At 40.9% G+C, this 16,842-nt stretch overlaps 1 protein-coding gene across 1 annotated transcript in view; it reads right to left on the bottom strand.

Annotated features, from left to right (window-relative positions):
- Positions 1-16,842, bottom strand: part of LOC108784922 (dynein heavy chain 3, axonemal-like) — an 899,093-nt gene that overhangs the window by 826,684 nt on the left and 55,567 nt on the right. The window contains exon 4 of the mRNA XM_018553871.1: positions 16,712-16,829. Within this exon, the coding sequence (XP_018409373.1) occupies positions 16,712-16,829 (118 nt within the window). The remainder of the gene's footprint in view (positions 1-16,711; positions 16,830-16,842) is intronic.

The raw sequence follows: 16,842 nt of genomic DNA on the forward strand, positions 1-16,842 counted from the left end.
ATATAGTAAAAAAATAAAACCCCCAGTGGTGAATAAATACCACCAAAAGAAAGCTCTATCTGTCCCCAAAAAAGGGTATAAAATTCATTTCAGTACAGCGCTGCATGACGGAATAAATGGCAGTTAAAGTACCGCAGCGCTGAATACTGAAAAATGGCCTGGATGGGAAGGGGGTTTAACACCGCGGATGTCAACTGGTTAAAGCATTTCCAAGTGCAAAATCACAATATATGGTGGTATAGGATGTTAAAAGAGAAAAACCTGTAATGACATCTACAAAGTATCAGTCGTGATACTAAAAGCTCTAAGAAAAAAAATCACATTATGTACCTATTCTTTCTTTCTTTTCTCGGTCGAATGATTTCAGCTTAAGATACTATCTCTGTACGTATTTGTACATAAATAAAAATAAATAATGATGAGAGTTAGCAGCCAATCACAGACAGAACAAGCTTACTTATTTACTTGCTTAGTAAGATATTTAAAAACATAAACTACTATACACGGGGCATGGCGAGCTGCCGAGGAAGATGGCCGCGGTCTAACGGAGCTCCGCAACACCCGATCCCCAGAGAGCAATCTTTAGCCAGCAGAAGCACCTCAAGCGGTACCAGTATACTTGCCTCTCGTCCCTGATACCGGACACCCTGCGGGGGGGATATGAGGAGGCAGAGTAAACGGCAGAAAGATACACGGAAGCTGCAGCTGCAGAGACGGGGACAACCCAAGATGGCGGCCGCACGAGGCACCCCAGAGCACTCTGCATCACCACTCCACCTCCCGGACACACAGGACTCATCGTCCCTAGACAGTCTCCCCATGACCCAGGGGGAAGAACAGGACGATTCCAGAGATGCGAACCTCCTGCAAAAAATCCGAGCTATGCTCCATATTGAGCTGACGGCATCCTCAGAGAAGCTTACTGCGGCCCTGACCAAGGAGATCAGAGAAATAGGTATGCGTACAGACCTCCTAGAGAAAAAAATGGATGATGTCGTTACTGTTGTTGAATTTCATGAGCATGATCTGGACTCAGTCAATACTGATCTGATTGCCATTATGGATAAGGTGGAAGACATGGAGAACAGTGCCCGCCGTGGCAATCTCCGCTTCCGTGGGCTCCCAGAATCTGTGATAGACTTGCAATCCACCATTACTGCGTTGCTGCAAGAACTTATCCCATCCACACCGATCGATCGCTTAGAGTTTGATCGTATCCATAGAGCTCTGACCCCTAATCGGCCAGATGGCCCCCCAAGGGACATCATTGTTAAATTCACCTTTTATCGTACAAAGGAGGCAGTACTGCACGCTACTCAGAACAAGAAAGACCTACATTTCCAAGGAACTGCATTCCAAGTATTTGCTGATCTCTCGCCTACCACCATACAACGCCGGCGGGCCCTGAGGCCTTATCTGGAGGTTCTGAAAAATAACGGCATAGCCTATCGATGGGGATTCCCCTTTAGGCTCCTATTCTCGCACAATGGTCGTGCTTACTCCCCCGCTTCACCAGCTGACCTGAAGAAGGTACTTTTGGATCCCGAGCTGCTGCCACCATCCCAGAGGGAATCATCCCAGTCGTCCCAAAACTCGAGACGCGTACCTCCAAGTCCCATATGGGAGAGTGTTCGACGCTCCCAGCCGTATAAATCTGGAAAACAGAGGATGACCACCCCACCCCACGATCCTACCTGATAAACTGTCCGGAGACTCCTGTGTTTGCTTCTTGCCGGAGACTTTATGTCTGCCGCCCGTTGACTGACATTAGATCCGTGTTGTTCTTGGATCACTGACCAGTTCTACACCCGGTTGATTACTCTCTTTTAACATTGAGTACAGGATGAGCATAATGCTGCCCTGTGAAGTTATATACTGTTATTCCTGTTATGCCTAGCAGCACTATCTGCCTTTTTACATGTACCGGTTTTGGTGCTACGTTCATACGATTATTACATGAGGTGCTCTCTAAGGGGACTGGGTGGTCAACGCCCCCCCTTGAGAACGGCGGTTAGGAGGGAGGATTTTTCCACCTCGCTATCTGCAACACTTGTCCTTAGGGACAGTTTTCTAAGTTACGTTTTGTTACTACTCTTTGTTTACCCAGCCCGCAGTAGGGCTTTTGTTTTCTTTGTTTTTCCTCCTTAGACTCCTCTCCCTTCCTCCCGGTCCATCGGTGGTCTGGAATACCACGCTTCGGTCGCTCCTCCACAGGTTTCTCGTGAGTTATTGTACACATAAGTCTATCACTAAGGGTTGCCTAAGTTATCTAATGTACCTGCTTGTTACCCATGGCCAATAGCTTTAATGTAGTCTCACATAACGTCCAGGGGTTGAATTCACCACACAAGAGAAACAAAGCATTCTCCTATTACTCATCCTGCCATGCGACGTAGTCTGCTTGCAGGAGACTAGACTTTCTCTCACCTCCTGTCCTAAATATCTACATAATCGATTCCCTGTATTTTATAGTGCCAACTTCACAGAAAAAAAGAGAGGGGTACTGATAGCGATCAGGAAGAATCTACCTTTCGTGTGTGACAAACAAATTTCAGACCCCAGTGGACGTTATGTGATATTGATTGGTTCGCTATATGATGTTGACGTGACTATAGTCTCGTACTATTGCCCTAATACACACCAACTCCGCTTCCTCTCCCACCTGTTGAAGGTAGTTACCCACCACAGTAAAGGTATCCTCATTTTAGCTGGGGATACCAATTTAGTTCTTTACCCTGCTCATGACAAGACTAAACCTACAGACACTGCCAACCCCTCCCCCCTACCGTTGCAGAACTCCAATTTCCTCACATTATTAAATGACCATTCCTTGGTGGATGTGCCGCCCCAATAGGGGCATAGAATATGAGATGCATAGCCTCAGTTAATATTAGCATTGTTATATAGGTAGAATTTATATAGTGTGTTTTTGCCTAACTATTTTCTCGTAGCTAAATCCATGTGTTATTCTATGCTGCCATCTAGTGGCCTTTTGTTGTAACAAACATGTTTTCTGTAATTATTCCCCATGTGACGACATATTTCCAGTCTATGTATGCCCCTCCCTTCTTCCTGTGTGCAGTACTTCCTGTGTCATGACCACAGTTAAGAGCCACATGTAACAAGGACACACAGGTAATCTGCACAGTACGGAGGAAAGGCATCATTTTCTGACCGCACAATACTATAACCGTTCAACTGCTGTTCCTATCATCTGCTGTAACCTGATGTTAAAGAATAAACACCTCTTTTGAATGAATCGGTATTGACGAGTTCAGCTATCTGACGAGGATTGTCCGCAGTGAGTATATCTGCTTATACAGGCCAGGCATAGAGGTCTCAGCAAGGGATATATTTCGCTATCACAACGATCGGAGTCAGAATAGTCAGAAAATGCATAGAATTCTTACAGCCTGCTGTGATTTCATAGAGACTTTCATAGAGCAATATCTGTTAATAGGACAGATATCTCACCACCCGTATACTCACCTGCATACCAGAGTGATTCGGATGATAGAGATAAAGATCCTAATCGTCAGTGCCCTATTCACAAGAAGCATCACCCTCTTAGGAAATGTCGTGAGCTGAGGGAAAAGACTTTACAAGAGCGCAGATTCAACTGCTGTTCCTATCATCTGCTGTAACCTGATGTTAAAGAATAAACACCTCTTTTGAATGAATCGGTATTGACGAGTTCAGCTATCTGACGAGGATTGTCCGCAGTGAGTATATCTGCTTATACAGGCCAGGCATAGAGGTCTCAGCAAGGGATATATTTCGCTATCACAACGATCGGAGTCAGAATAGTGGATGTGTGGAGGGAGCTGAACCCATCCACCAAGGACTATACATTCTTTTCCAATCCCCATCGCTCGTTTTGTAGAATTGATCATGTGTTTACATTACAATGTAATGTTCCTGCTTTCCTGTCCGCGCGAATTAAACCCGTGTCTTGGTCGGACCATGCAGCAAATGCTGTACGATTCCGCTTAGAAGCAGGTAGACCAACACACTTTATATGGTGCGTGAATGATAGCATATTGTCATCTGAGGTCCTCTTACAACAGGTTGAATCACATGCTCGACAATTCTTCTCTCTGAATGCTGGTTCTGTGGACTCCCCAGTCATACTATGGGAGGCCCACAAAGCCACCATGAGAGGTCAGCTAATAGAGATAGCCACACGCAGGAAGAAAGAAAGGAATAGGAGGGTCAGCGAACTTTATACCAAGCTAGAGGAACTCACTACCTGTCTGAAGAATAAGCAGGATGAGTGATTGCTAACACAATTGAATACCATTAAAACTGAATTGAATCTCTTACTAGATCAACACTCTGAGAAACTCCTCAGATGGTCTAAACACAAATTCTACTCCAGATCAAATAAGCCAGGCTCCATGCTAGCTAGAAAACTGAATGCTCTCCCTCATAGGTACGCACCTCTTAGACTACGAACCACACAGGGAAATATTACAGCGAACCCGAACAAAATTCTCCAATTGTTCCACGAGAATCTAACGAAACTCTACTCTGCCTCTAATTCTTTTAACAAAACCAAAGCAGATGGATTGCTTAAGGACCTCCCATTCCCTATTACTCCCCCAACAGCACTTGACCAACTTCACCTAGAAGTAACGGAGGAGGAAGTGCTGAACACGATCAAATCCCTTAAAACATCTAAAGCCCCTGGCCCAGATGGGTTTTCAACCCTTTATTACAAAAAGTTAGCACCCATATTGGCACCTAGATTAGCGGACATGTATAATTCTTTGAGGAAAGGGGACTCAGTACACCCCTCATCCTTGTTGGCATATATTTCAATGGTGCCGAAACCGGATAAGGACCCTCGAGACCCTAATAGCTATAGGCCTATATCCCTCCTGAATGTGGACCTTAAAATACTGGCGAAGATCTTGGCTACGTGTATCAATGAATTCCTACCGGCTCTGATTCATAAGGACCAGGTTGGCTTTATCCCATCCCGGCAGGCAGGGGATAACGTCAGTAAAATCATTCACCTGGTACATGTACTCAGGACTAGGAACATTCCAGGATTCCTGCTGTCTCTTGACATTCAGCGGGCATTTGATTCAGTCTCTTGGGACTACCTCCGATATATACTGCTCAAGTGGGGTCTCGATGGGCCCTTTCTTTCCTGGCTCCAAGCCTTATACAATAACCCCACCGCCCAGGTAAAATACTTAGGACACGTCTCTGGGACCTTCCCGATTGGCAGAGGCACACGCCAGGGTTGTCCCCTATCGCCGGTCCTTTTTGCCCTGGCCATAGAGCCTTTGGCTTATATGATCCGCTCAAACCCAAACGTGAAGGGAGTTGAGGTGGCAGGGGTAGAATACAAAACTAGTTTGTTTGCAGTCGACGTCATATTGACCATTACCCAACCCATACTTCTGTTCCCAATCTACTGCACACCTTGGATCTTTTCTCAGATATCTCTGGCTTGGTGGTTAACTGGGGAAAATCAGCAGCCATGAATGTGTCTTTGACACAGCATGATTATGTTAGTCTCCGTGAGAATTTCACATTCTCTTGGGAACAGAAGTATTTAAGATACCTAGGGGTTAATATATCTCCCTCATATGCTACATTGTACGTAAATAACTACTTGCCCTTGATTAGGCAGCTTAGGGCTTTAATGGACACCTGGCTACACCATAGGCTATCCTGGTTTGGCAGGGTCGCTGCGGTCAAGATGACCATACTCCCTAAGCTACTATACTATTTTAGGGTACTACCTATAGCGGTCCCATCCTTTATCCTTCGAACTATCCAGAGAAACATCATATTGTTCATATGGTACCCGCTGCGCCCCAGAGTCCCAAGGTCCACTCTATATAAGCACACACGGGAAGGGGGGATAGGCCTTCCGAATATCCTCCTCTACTACCAAGCATCCCAACTGTTACCGTTAATTGCCATTCACCGCACTACCAAAATTCCGCTATGGACCATGTTAGAAATCCCCAACTGCCACCCAATTCCTCTACAAGCGCTACCCTGGCTGCCGGCAGCTGATAGACCCCGATCTCTCAGCCCTCTGATGAAACACTCCTTGAAAGGGTGGGACTCACTGAAGTACTCCTCCGGTCTGATATCCCCCTCCTTACCTCTTCTCCCTCTACTCTCGCAACCTTTATTTGTCCCAGCATACACTGGTCCGACCATGTTTAGGTGGTGGACCCATAATGGCTTCACTAGACTGTATGATTTCTATCGTACCCCTGACATACCGACTTGGTCCTATCTTAAAACAACCAAACAGATTCCAGATACAGAAATGTTTAGGTTCCTTCAGCTGCAACACTGGGTATCCTCTATGCAGACATGTAGATGCTTAAATACCCCGCTTACTGGTTTCAAACACCTCTGCCTCTATGCACCAGAGGGACCTCAACAGGTGTCAGTTCTATATTCTACCTTGAATTCACTACCACGTACTAGTTTCCACTCTTATTCCAACAAATAGTCCGCAGACCTGGGTTTGCATTGGTCTGATGTTGAATGGAAAGAGGTATATTTCCCGGTGTTCCAGTAATGTGACAAATACTGAGGTTGCCTACAAAGTATTGTTTCGGTGGTACCTGGTCCCAACTCGTCTAGCTAGAATATATCCGTCATCTTCCACTAACTGCTACAGGGGTTGCTCGACCCCGGGGGACATGTTACATACCTGGTGGCGTCCTAACGGATTCACATGCCAAATTTCTTAAAAAGTGTTTGCATTGACCTACTATTTATTGTACTACGTTGCCTATGTGGCTGTATGTAACCGGCAAACACTGTATAACATGCTGATTATTGTTACCTTGAAAACCCAATAAATATTTGGATATAAAAACATAAACTACAGTTGTACTGTATTTTGAACAGTATTACACAGTTTAGTGTAACAGCTCTTGCCATGAAAGTTGGGGCAGATTTTTATTAGTATATGTGTTCTTGGCTCCAGGAATCTGACCCTGGAACTTTTGTATACGGGGCTCCCTAACCCCTAAAGAGAGCTCCTAACACTTAACCCCCACAAACAGTTGTCCCCTAAAGTGTGCCTTAAACTTAACCTTCTTCCTAATACCCAACATGTCTTAACATATAACCCCCACCACCATATAATTCACACTCCAAAAATTAACCTCTGAAACTCTGAAAGTGAGCCCTTAACCTCCCCAACACTGTCTTAAGCCCCGTTTTCTGCTCCATATGAAGAAGCAACAGTTTCTGGCTTTTATAGCGAATTCATGATAGTTTTTTTGTTTTTTGAACTGTGCATGCTAGTTTCATTTTTAGAAGAGGCATGACGTTTCTAATATAAAGAGCATCAATAAACTTTTTCAGACTCTCTATTTGGTATAGAACATTCTGAACTAATGTTTAACTCCGCTAAAGATTTGGAAGATTTATGAGTTTAATTTATGATTTCTCCTCAGACGACTTTGAAATTTTAACATCTATATACAGCAATCAGTTCTAGTACTCCTCAGCTTGCAATTATTTGTGTCTGCAAATATTGTCCTAGTCATTAACTGCATCTAATATTGATGAGTTTTGTCCTATTATCAGGCTCACAGAAGAAAATATATGTTAATGCGGGATTATGGGTCTAAGAAAAGCAGTAAAAAAAAACCCAGAATAGAGTACATCAAGGCATATGAGGAAAAATAAAAAGACATATCAAGCACATAAAAAGATCAAAAGCAATTTAAGAGTACATTTACATTGATGTAAACATATTATGTTCTAAAGCAGAAACAGACTGCATTCTAGCCAATACAATTAATAAAAACCCATTACAATCTGGTGAATAGCAGCAAGTGTAGTGCTACAGACCAAAATTAAGCATTTTTATACCTTTTATGAAGATATTTTGGAACACAATCTGCTTTCCCTTGTTGTTTAAAAACAATACTAGTTATAAATCTCCAAAATGGACAAGCTATGTATTATTTAAACACCATCACCCCCACTACCTAGCAATTTTTAGAAAGACATTTACTAGTGTGTTAACATCACTGGAACAAAAATATCATAAATTAGCCTTACAACAGTAGAACCGTAATGTACTATAAACTTCACAAGCAAAAAATTATTTATCAACATCTATAATGCATACAACCAGTCAGCACTTTTGAAAAAGAATGTGTGATTTTTATTTTCCAATTAACCTGCTGGGTGCCCTGGAAAGGCTCTTTATTCCTATTTGTTAACTGAAGCTCAGTGTGGGGATTTTTAAAGATGTTTTTTAATGAAATAAAAATGAAGGTTAATATTAAGAAAATAAGGTTGCTAGATTAACAGTATGAAGAAAATTATAACAGCATAGTATAGCATTATGTATCTAATGAAATCCATACCGACATGCTGCATGAGCAGCGGATTTTTCATCCTCCATATCACGGTTCACACTATATAATTCAACAGTTTTAATTTCAATGTTGAAAGAGTTATTGACAGACCTGTTATTGCTATTTAGAAATGATGATTAGAAAAGACATGAAGCATTTATAGAGAGAAACATCACAGCAGTCTGTGGAAGTTACCATAGTCTTTATATATGCGACAGAGAGTATTGTTAAAATGGTAGAAATGTCACCAGCACACCAGTCCTTTTAAGATAGCAAAAGCTTCATTTATTGTCAATGCTAAAGCCTGATGAAGGGACCCTGCGAGGTCCCGAAAGCGCTTGTTTGGTCATATGACAAAAAACTTCAATAAATGAAGCTTTTGCTATATTAAAAGGACTGGTGTGCTGGTGACATTTCTACAATTTTGCTGACATTCGCGGTGCCATCCGTGGTCACTGCGAGCACCCCCCACTACAAGGGACATATCGGTAAGGAGTGCGACAAGGAGAGTACTCATTAGAGAGTATTGTTAGACCCTGGCAGTAAATGTTGGTTACACCTAAGAACCATACTAATGGCATGATTTGCATAGTGACATCTTAGATCACTTAGAGATATTACAAGGCAAAGATATACCCACAAGAATTCTTAGTTTGGTCAACTGTTTTGGTCATTACAAAGCAGGCAGGCAAGGAGACTGAGCGTTTCTCAGACTTTCCTAAACCACATACTGTACTTGTTTCAGGTCACTAACTCATACAGTATTGAAGCCAAAGGATCCACCATGCAGCTAGTATTTTCTTGAGCATATAAGAAATGCCAGCCCTGTATTTTTCTCCTTGGAGGATTAGTTTAACCCATTTCATAAAATGTTATTTTTTTTGTATGAAATGGCTAGATAAATTAATTATGCAAGTATCTTCTTTTTACTCCAATACAGCTAACAGTTCAACTCTTATCTGCCTCTTACCTCTTACTGCCAGAGTAATTTTTGCACATTTTAAAATGCACATTTTTGGCCTCAAGATTAAAACCCCCACAATAATATATTTCCTAAAATCAGCGCTCCTGTAGAATAGTGGCAGCTGAAATGTTTTATGTTGCATGATATTAGCGCAACTGGTTATCAAACCCACATTTTTAGTAATAAATACACTTACGTTTTTGTATGTCCCTAGGCACACCTAACGTGTGTTTATGTTTGTATGTATGTGTACACGGGGGACTTTAAAATATTTTTTGGGGTGTTTATACATTTATTTCCCTTTTAGATTGTAAACCCTGTTACCGTATGAGTTTATGTCAAATCTTCATAAGACATATGTATATAGTTTTATTTCTTGTTTTAAATATTTTCCCTGAGGTGTTGATAGCTTGTAGGGAAATAAAGTCTTTGTTGTGCTTATCACTGTGGAGGGGAGTGCCAGGCCCAATGAATTGCAAATAGGGTCATTGTTGAGCCCAGGAATGTCCAGATAATTACCATAGAGGTGCAACTTCAGTATCCTGTGTATCAGGAGCCAAGACCCTTTGATCTAATAACAAGTAGACTGGCCAATCGTAGAGAGGGGTGTGGAGTTGTAAAGAGGGTCTTGGAAACCCTCCAATCTCCAGTAGGCCTTGGGAGGCAACCAATGGGAGATTTGTCATGCATCCCTATGGACACGAGGGCTATATTAATGACTGGAAAAAACAGCTCGGTCTCTTTTCACCAGGATGGGGCCTCATGTGACGATTGATGGGTAACTATACATATAATCTTTCCCCCACTTAACTGTATGTCTGTTTGTCTGTTAGATACCAATGTCTGGGTATTTGGCATGTTTAAATCTTTTCTTTGTATGTTGTAGTTAAATAGATTGTTGGTTCATTGTATTTAAGTCTTGATACTATATACCAATAAATTCTGTTATTGTGTTGAGCTCAAAAATCTCATGAATGAATCCTTAGAATATTATACCTGTAAGTGTGAATGCTTATATAGCGGTTCATAACTTAAAATAGTAATTCAGGTAACAACCCTCAGGGGCAGGGCCCTCCTTACAATCTTGTCTTGAACTGTATTGTGATTGTAATGTCTGCGCAAACTTTTGGCGCTATATAAATCCTGTATAATAATAATTTTAATTTGACTTAATTTTTTTAAATGTTATTTTTTCTTTTTACTTAACTTTATTGCTATCACATAGGGGGCTAACAAGCCCCCTATGTGATAGCACTTTGGTGGTGACAGGTTCTCTATTAGACCCCTAATATCACCTTTGAAGCCAATTGAATCTGATCAGGCACAGACTGTTCTTGATCAGCTTCTTTCCCAGCCTCTCTGGCCAGGGAATGACAGCACAGAAACTGTCATGCCAAAATCATTGTTGCTTCAGGGTTCATTCAGTGGGAAACAGATTAGCAAATGTATGTTCAATGGTCTCCCTCCCCTGTCTTTTCTGACACCTGCAATGCTGGTGCTGGGCCCACAGAAGGGACAGGTAAGTCTGAGAATGCAATGGGGGGGGGGTCGGATGTGGCAAACAATTCAGAGCTCGTGGAAGCGATCGAGCAGCTGCAAAGTCAGCTTTACATATATAAACAATTCCTGCCTGCAAGAGATCTTGATCTTTGAATATTTGTGGATATAATGTACAAGGGAATTTTGTAAATAGTTAATAGTTGATTACATTTTTGCTTTGAGTCCAAATCTAAATTTTAAGTATGAATAAGAAAGATTCAACATACAGTATATGGAAAGTAATTTAATTACAACCATAAATAATATTAATATTTTAATATACTGTATGTGGTAGAAGTAATACATGTACATCACATGTTAAAGAACTTGTTAGAAGTTCCAACAACTGAAATTTCATAACTAGCATTGTCATTAATTTTAAAATAATGTTGCCATTAAGGCAACAGTAATTGGATATTTAGGGCAAGGAAATAAAAGCCACAATTCACAATGATCGATTTAAAAATTATTAAATCTTGCTGGGGCGGGGGGCAGGGTATAAGTTGCTCTAGAAATGTGTCAAATTATGTTTTTGTAACATCACTAACATTGCCTAATGTAGATAAATGACAAGTCCACAAAGAAAATTAATGTTTTTGAGTGTGTGTATATATATATGCATATATATATATATATATATATATAATGATCATTGAAAATTATTGATTGATTTTGGAGATATTGGGGCAATGGTCCATACTAAAGCTAGCCAGTTCTTGTAATAAAAAATGTTAGATTCATTGAAGACCCAGAGATGAGCACATGGTAAAAGCAATTTGTTCTAAGTGTGTTGATTTTTAAATTTATATAGATTTGGTACTGAAAGTCCTCCCAACCATTTATGTAGAAATGGGGGTTTTCTAATGAAAATCTGGATTTGTTATTCATCCCTAAGAATATGAAGATGGCATCTAACAGCTTCCTGAGATCATGCTGTTGAAAAGAAATTAAGAGTAAGGGGAAATACTGAATCCTGGAAGCGGGACTATTTTAATTTAACAAGGTAATCCAAAATAAGGTAAAAGGTGTATTGTGGTTCATTAAGTTGACTATTTGTTGCTTTATAAAAGTACTGCAGTTCCCAATGTAGAGTGATTTTAAATAACCTGATTCCTAAACATGGTATACGGTATAATGTTCTCCACCTTGGAATTCAAACGTAACAGCGAATTAAGTTTTGATTGCATATGGGCGTGTTTGAAACACGGCAGCTGAATTTCCAAGGTTAATGTGCATGGATTATTCATCTCCAAAGCTAGAAAGACATTGCACAACAGTGGAGAAAGCCTGGAAATACGTTAATACAAGCAAGTCCTTTTCCTAGACATTGTTAACAACTTGGAGACCACGGATGTTTGAATTCTGACATATATTTATAGCTAAAGATGCTATTGCTAGAGCAAATTAAGCTGGAGACATTGGGCAACCCTGTCAAGTTCCCAGCATGATATTTATGAGCTGTGCTTCTGAGCTAGGTAGCTTCAAATATGCCTCAGGGAGAAAAAGTATAAAATATGCAAAGCATCAATAAAAGCTCCACTGATTCCAATTTTCTCTAATACAGAAAACAAATAAGAGTAGGAATGGCTGTCAAATGCTCATTCTAGGTCTATAGCAAAAACTAACTTAATTTAGTAGTGATTATCACATATACTGACAAAAATAATGCCTAACAAAATAAATCTTTTTGAACTTTGCATCCTTCCTGTGTCATTTCCCACTTATTTCAGGAGAGGTCATGACATTCAGTGTTGTATAATTCTTCATCTACAACACCCATAGTTTCACAAGGCCTATGAATGCATGGTTTGGCCTCCTGCAGGGTGCCAAAGCTCATGGATTTGTGATTGTTGCTTCTTCATAGGGCCCTCTCACCTAAATTTGTTGCTGCTTCCAACTACACTATTTAAACATCAGAGAATGACTTAAGGAGCTTACTAGGGAAAAGCATAGTTGCACATTCGTACAGGACATACCTTGCTACCACTATCAACCAATTAGAGGCCGGTAGTAAAGACACACCTCTGCCCTAAGACAGCTCCCATGTAACAAGCCTACACCGCTAAGGAAGTAATTTAAAATCAACTACCATTTTTGAACAGACTTTGCATAATTACCATCTCTTACTGATGTTGCCATTTCTGGAAATCACCATCTCAGGTAAAAATCAGTCCTGGTGATTTTCTTGGCAAAATCTCTTCTGGCAATATGCCAGGTAACATGTGTCCCTTATGAAGTCCCTGTCAATGTATATTCCAGGTGAAGTACATTTTGCAAAATTCCATTGTTACCCCACACCCCTGTCAACATTACATTTTTCTGACTTCTGAAACAAGACTCCTCTGTTAACACACCATTACACTGGCACAGCTGGTAACATGGTGATATTTTGTCTATTGTGATGTAGCATTATTCTGTCTTTTGAAATATGGTACCTCTGGTAACAGGTCTCCAGTAACATACCATTAGTTTGTCTTTTGTAACAAGAAACCTCTCATAAAATGCAATTTTTTGTAACACAGGATAATTCTGTCTGGCAACATGGCATCAATCCATCTTCTGAAATAACACATCTCTAGAAATTTGGCATATTCTGTTTTTTTGGGGGTTTTTTTGTAATATGGGGATAGCCTGGCTTTTGTAACAGATTCTACAGAATGGCATCATAGAAACACTGGTGTAATTCATACTGCTCAACATGACACCTCTACTCACATAAATTCTTGCTGTGACAACATGGCTCTGAATCTACCTTAGTAAAATGGATATGGCCCAGGTTACTATGACATACAATTTGACAACAGCAATATAGAATTGTAAGATTCCTCATTTCCTCAATAGTAAGTATTGGCCAGTATAATTTTCTCAGGTTTGCATTGCTGGTGAACATAATTGAAGTCACAATATATTGTGACAGTGCCGTGTCTGGTTATTATATAATAAGGGCTGGAGGGCTCCCAGGGTTCTCACCCATACAAGTTGGGAGGCTACGGGAGGCATATTGAAGAGGGAGAAAACTGGCTTTTTAGTTTTATCCAGCATGGATAAATCCTGGTCATGGTCCTGGAACTTGGAGGCTTTGTAGCAACTTGGGTGGGATAAATCCTCCAAAAACCCTAGGTCCATTTTTTTAAGTTGACCAGCACCTAGTGATTGCATAGCTGTGCACAACCCTTATGGTAAGGTGTCTGGTGAATGTTCGGGGCGCTACCTGTGAGACAGGGAAGTCGTGGAGACAGGAGGGCTTCACCCAAGAATTAGAGTGGGGCCTATGCAGCAGGGAGGTATGAAGTTGTATACTGAGCATGCAGGTCAGCATAGTGTTTGAGAGTGTCTGGAGGACACAGACAGGGACCTCGGGACTTAGGCCAGAGCAGTGGTGCTGCAAGAGCAAAGGCCGGAGGCTAAATGTTTATTTTGTGAGAAGCAATATTTAACAACCCCCCATGAAGCCAACTGTGTTTACTGTTTGATTACTTTCTCTGAATAAAAGTGGGCACAGAAGCCATGGATGTGTCGTAATGCTTTACTATTTTAGGCTAGTTCTTACTATATCTAACCCACTGAAACTACAGGAATGAAAATGTCCAGCCTGCATATAACTCTTCGTGATTATTAACAGACCAGCCCACCAGCTGTGCACCTCTAGAGGATTTATTTCTGAAATGAAGAGCGTTTTACATTTGTCCATGAGCAGACTTTCACACAAATCAGTCTTTTCTTATATTTTGTTATTTGGAACCTGGAGTCTCATTGGCAGAGGATCACAAAAGGACAGAACAGGTCATAAATGCAGTAGTAAAATACTACATGTGATGGACTGAACCGTCACTGGTGCTGTTGGAGGAGCCTGGGGGCTAGCCTCCTTCCTACTGACTATGGACCCAGAACTATGGAGACCCCCTCGGACCTCTTGGGGTTACAATTAACCATTCTACCAGGTTTATGTGTGGAGGGATGTACTGTACATTTTCCCTGGCATTACATTTGGATGACCCTGTGTGTATTATAGGTACAGGCTGTGACTCCAGCAACACTGAAGGGGGATAATTCTGGACATTGAACTGTTACAGTTTATTGGTCCCTTTGTTGTATTGTGTTGATGATGGGATTAGGATAGCTGATTCTAGGAGTAGCTGACTCCGGGTGTAGGGGACTCCGGGTGTAGGGGACTCTGGGTGTAGGGGAGTAGATCATCCTATGATACACTCAGGAGATAATCCCATCACATGTGTCTCCTCCCTCCCTATTCATTCATTAAGGCATCGGGGAGGGGATGTCTGTTTGCATGCTGTTCATGTTGGATTGCGTTATGTGTTTAGACTTCTTGAACTGTATATATACTGAACTGGTCTTCAATAAAGCAGATCCCTGTTGGAACTTACATACAGCCTGCCTGGTGTTTGTTCTGAGCTATCACAACTGGATTCGAACGGCACATAGCTGTAGTTCGAATCCCAGATTATCAGACGATCGAAGAATCAGACGTTGCGGTCTGACATCTGATCCAATAGCAGCAGAGGAGTGCCGGGAGAGTGGAACCGAGCGAGCAGGGGCTCGTTACACTACATAACCCTGTAAAACCTTGCAATAACAAAATACAAACGTGACCTTATTTGTAAGAATGCAATATTTACAAATGAGTATTAAACATGAACTGTTTTGCCTAGGATACTAATATGATTAAAATGTACTGACTTTTTGTTAATGCAGGTTTAAATCTCATTGGTGTCAGTTATTAGTGTCTCTATCATATGGGTACAATGGCTGCACCTAGCAGCTCTGCAAGTTTAAATACAATTTAGCCATTCCCATATTAAGCATACATCCTTTTCATTCATACTGCACTTATTTGTGACAGTCTTTTTGGACTTTGTAGGCCCCCAAGGCAGAAAGGCTAGTTGAAGGCCTAAGATCAGCTGTACTTCACACATTTTAAACATACAGGAGGAAAAAGAATAGGTGTAAGCTGTATGTGCACAAATCCTGCATTTTCTAATCTTGTGTTGTGAACCCGAATAGAAATTTAGAGCCTCAAGACACATAGAAATAATATTTTCTCTCTGTTGGGAGGCTCCCTCAACACAGAAAATACACCACCAGTTTAAAGCCAACAACACTTTCCTCTTGCCCATTATAGTTTATCAGTCTGATAGGTGTAAGAAGATAGTAGTGATGAGTGACTGTTCAAAGGACAAACAGTATGTACACTAGGCCCTCTGGAGGACCCCTGTGCATGGTACATGAACAGTTGTCACCTCGTTTTAACAGACTTCCTTGGGACCAGATCTTGGGGATTAGGATGTAGGTCATGGAAGTGCCTTGGACCAGGACATTCATTAGAGGGTCAGGGACATGAAGACAAGTGCAAACACACCTCTTCCAAACATCAGATCAGTGAGGTGTTGCCACTGAAAACCTCAAATTCAACATAAACATTTTCTGCAGTCTTTATATATATGTATTCCTTATAAAATGAGCGCAAAGTATTATTCTTCTCTGTGCCATTTCAGTATAAATTATATTGCACAAACATTATATGCACAATAGACATGCATGTACCCTCTTAAATCAATATGGACATATTTAAAGATATCTGGTGGCATTTTGTTGTATCTGATCTTGGCAGGTTATCACTTATGAGTGCTACCTTTTCTTCAACAGCAGTCCGATCATAGCCACATCGAAGTTGTAAGCACAGTTTATCTCTGCTATGCTTAGATCACGTATAATATAATTTCAGTTTCATACACTGAGTATTGGAATAGTGTTGACATTTGAAAGCAGTATCAACTTTCATTGAATTTAAAGAAGAAAAAAAAAATAGTGACAACTTGAAAGTACTTACTTTCTCTTATACAATGTATAGCTTGTATCCTTTTTCTTGACAATTCCGAGATCCTGATAAGGAGGTTTCTGACATAATAATCCCACTTGATTCTCAAGTCTGTATAGCTCAGAATACTCTAAAAAAAAAAA

This window comes from Nanorana parkeri, unplaced genomic scaffold, assembly GCF_000935625.1.
Source record: "Nanorana parkeri isolate BGI_ZX_2015 unplaced genomic scaffold, ASM93562v1 scaffold132, whole genome shotgun sequence".
NCBI classification, from domain to species: domain Eukaryota; kingdom Metazoa; phylum Chordata; class Amphibia; order Anura; family Dicroglossidae; genus Nanorana; species Nanorana parkeri.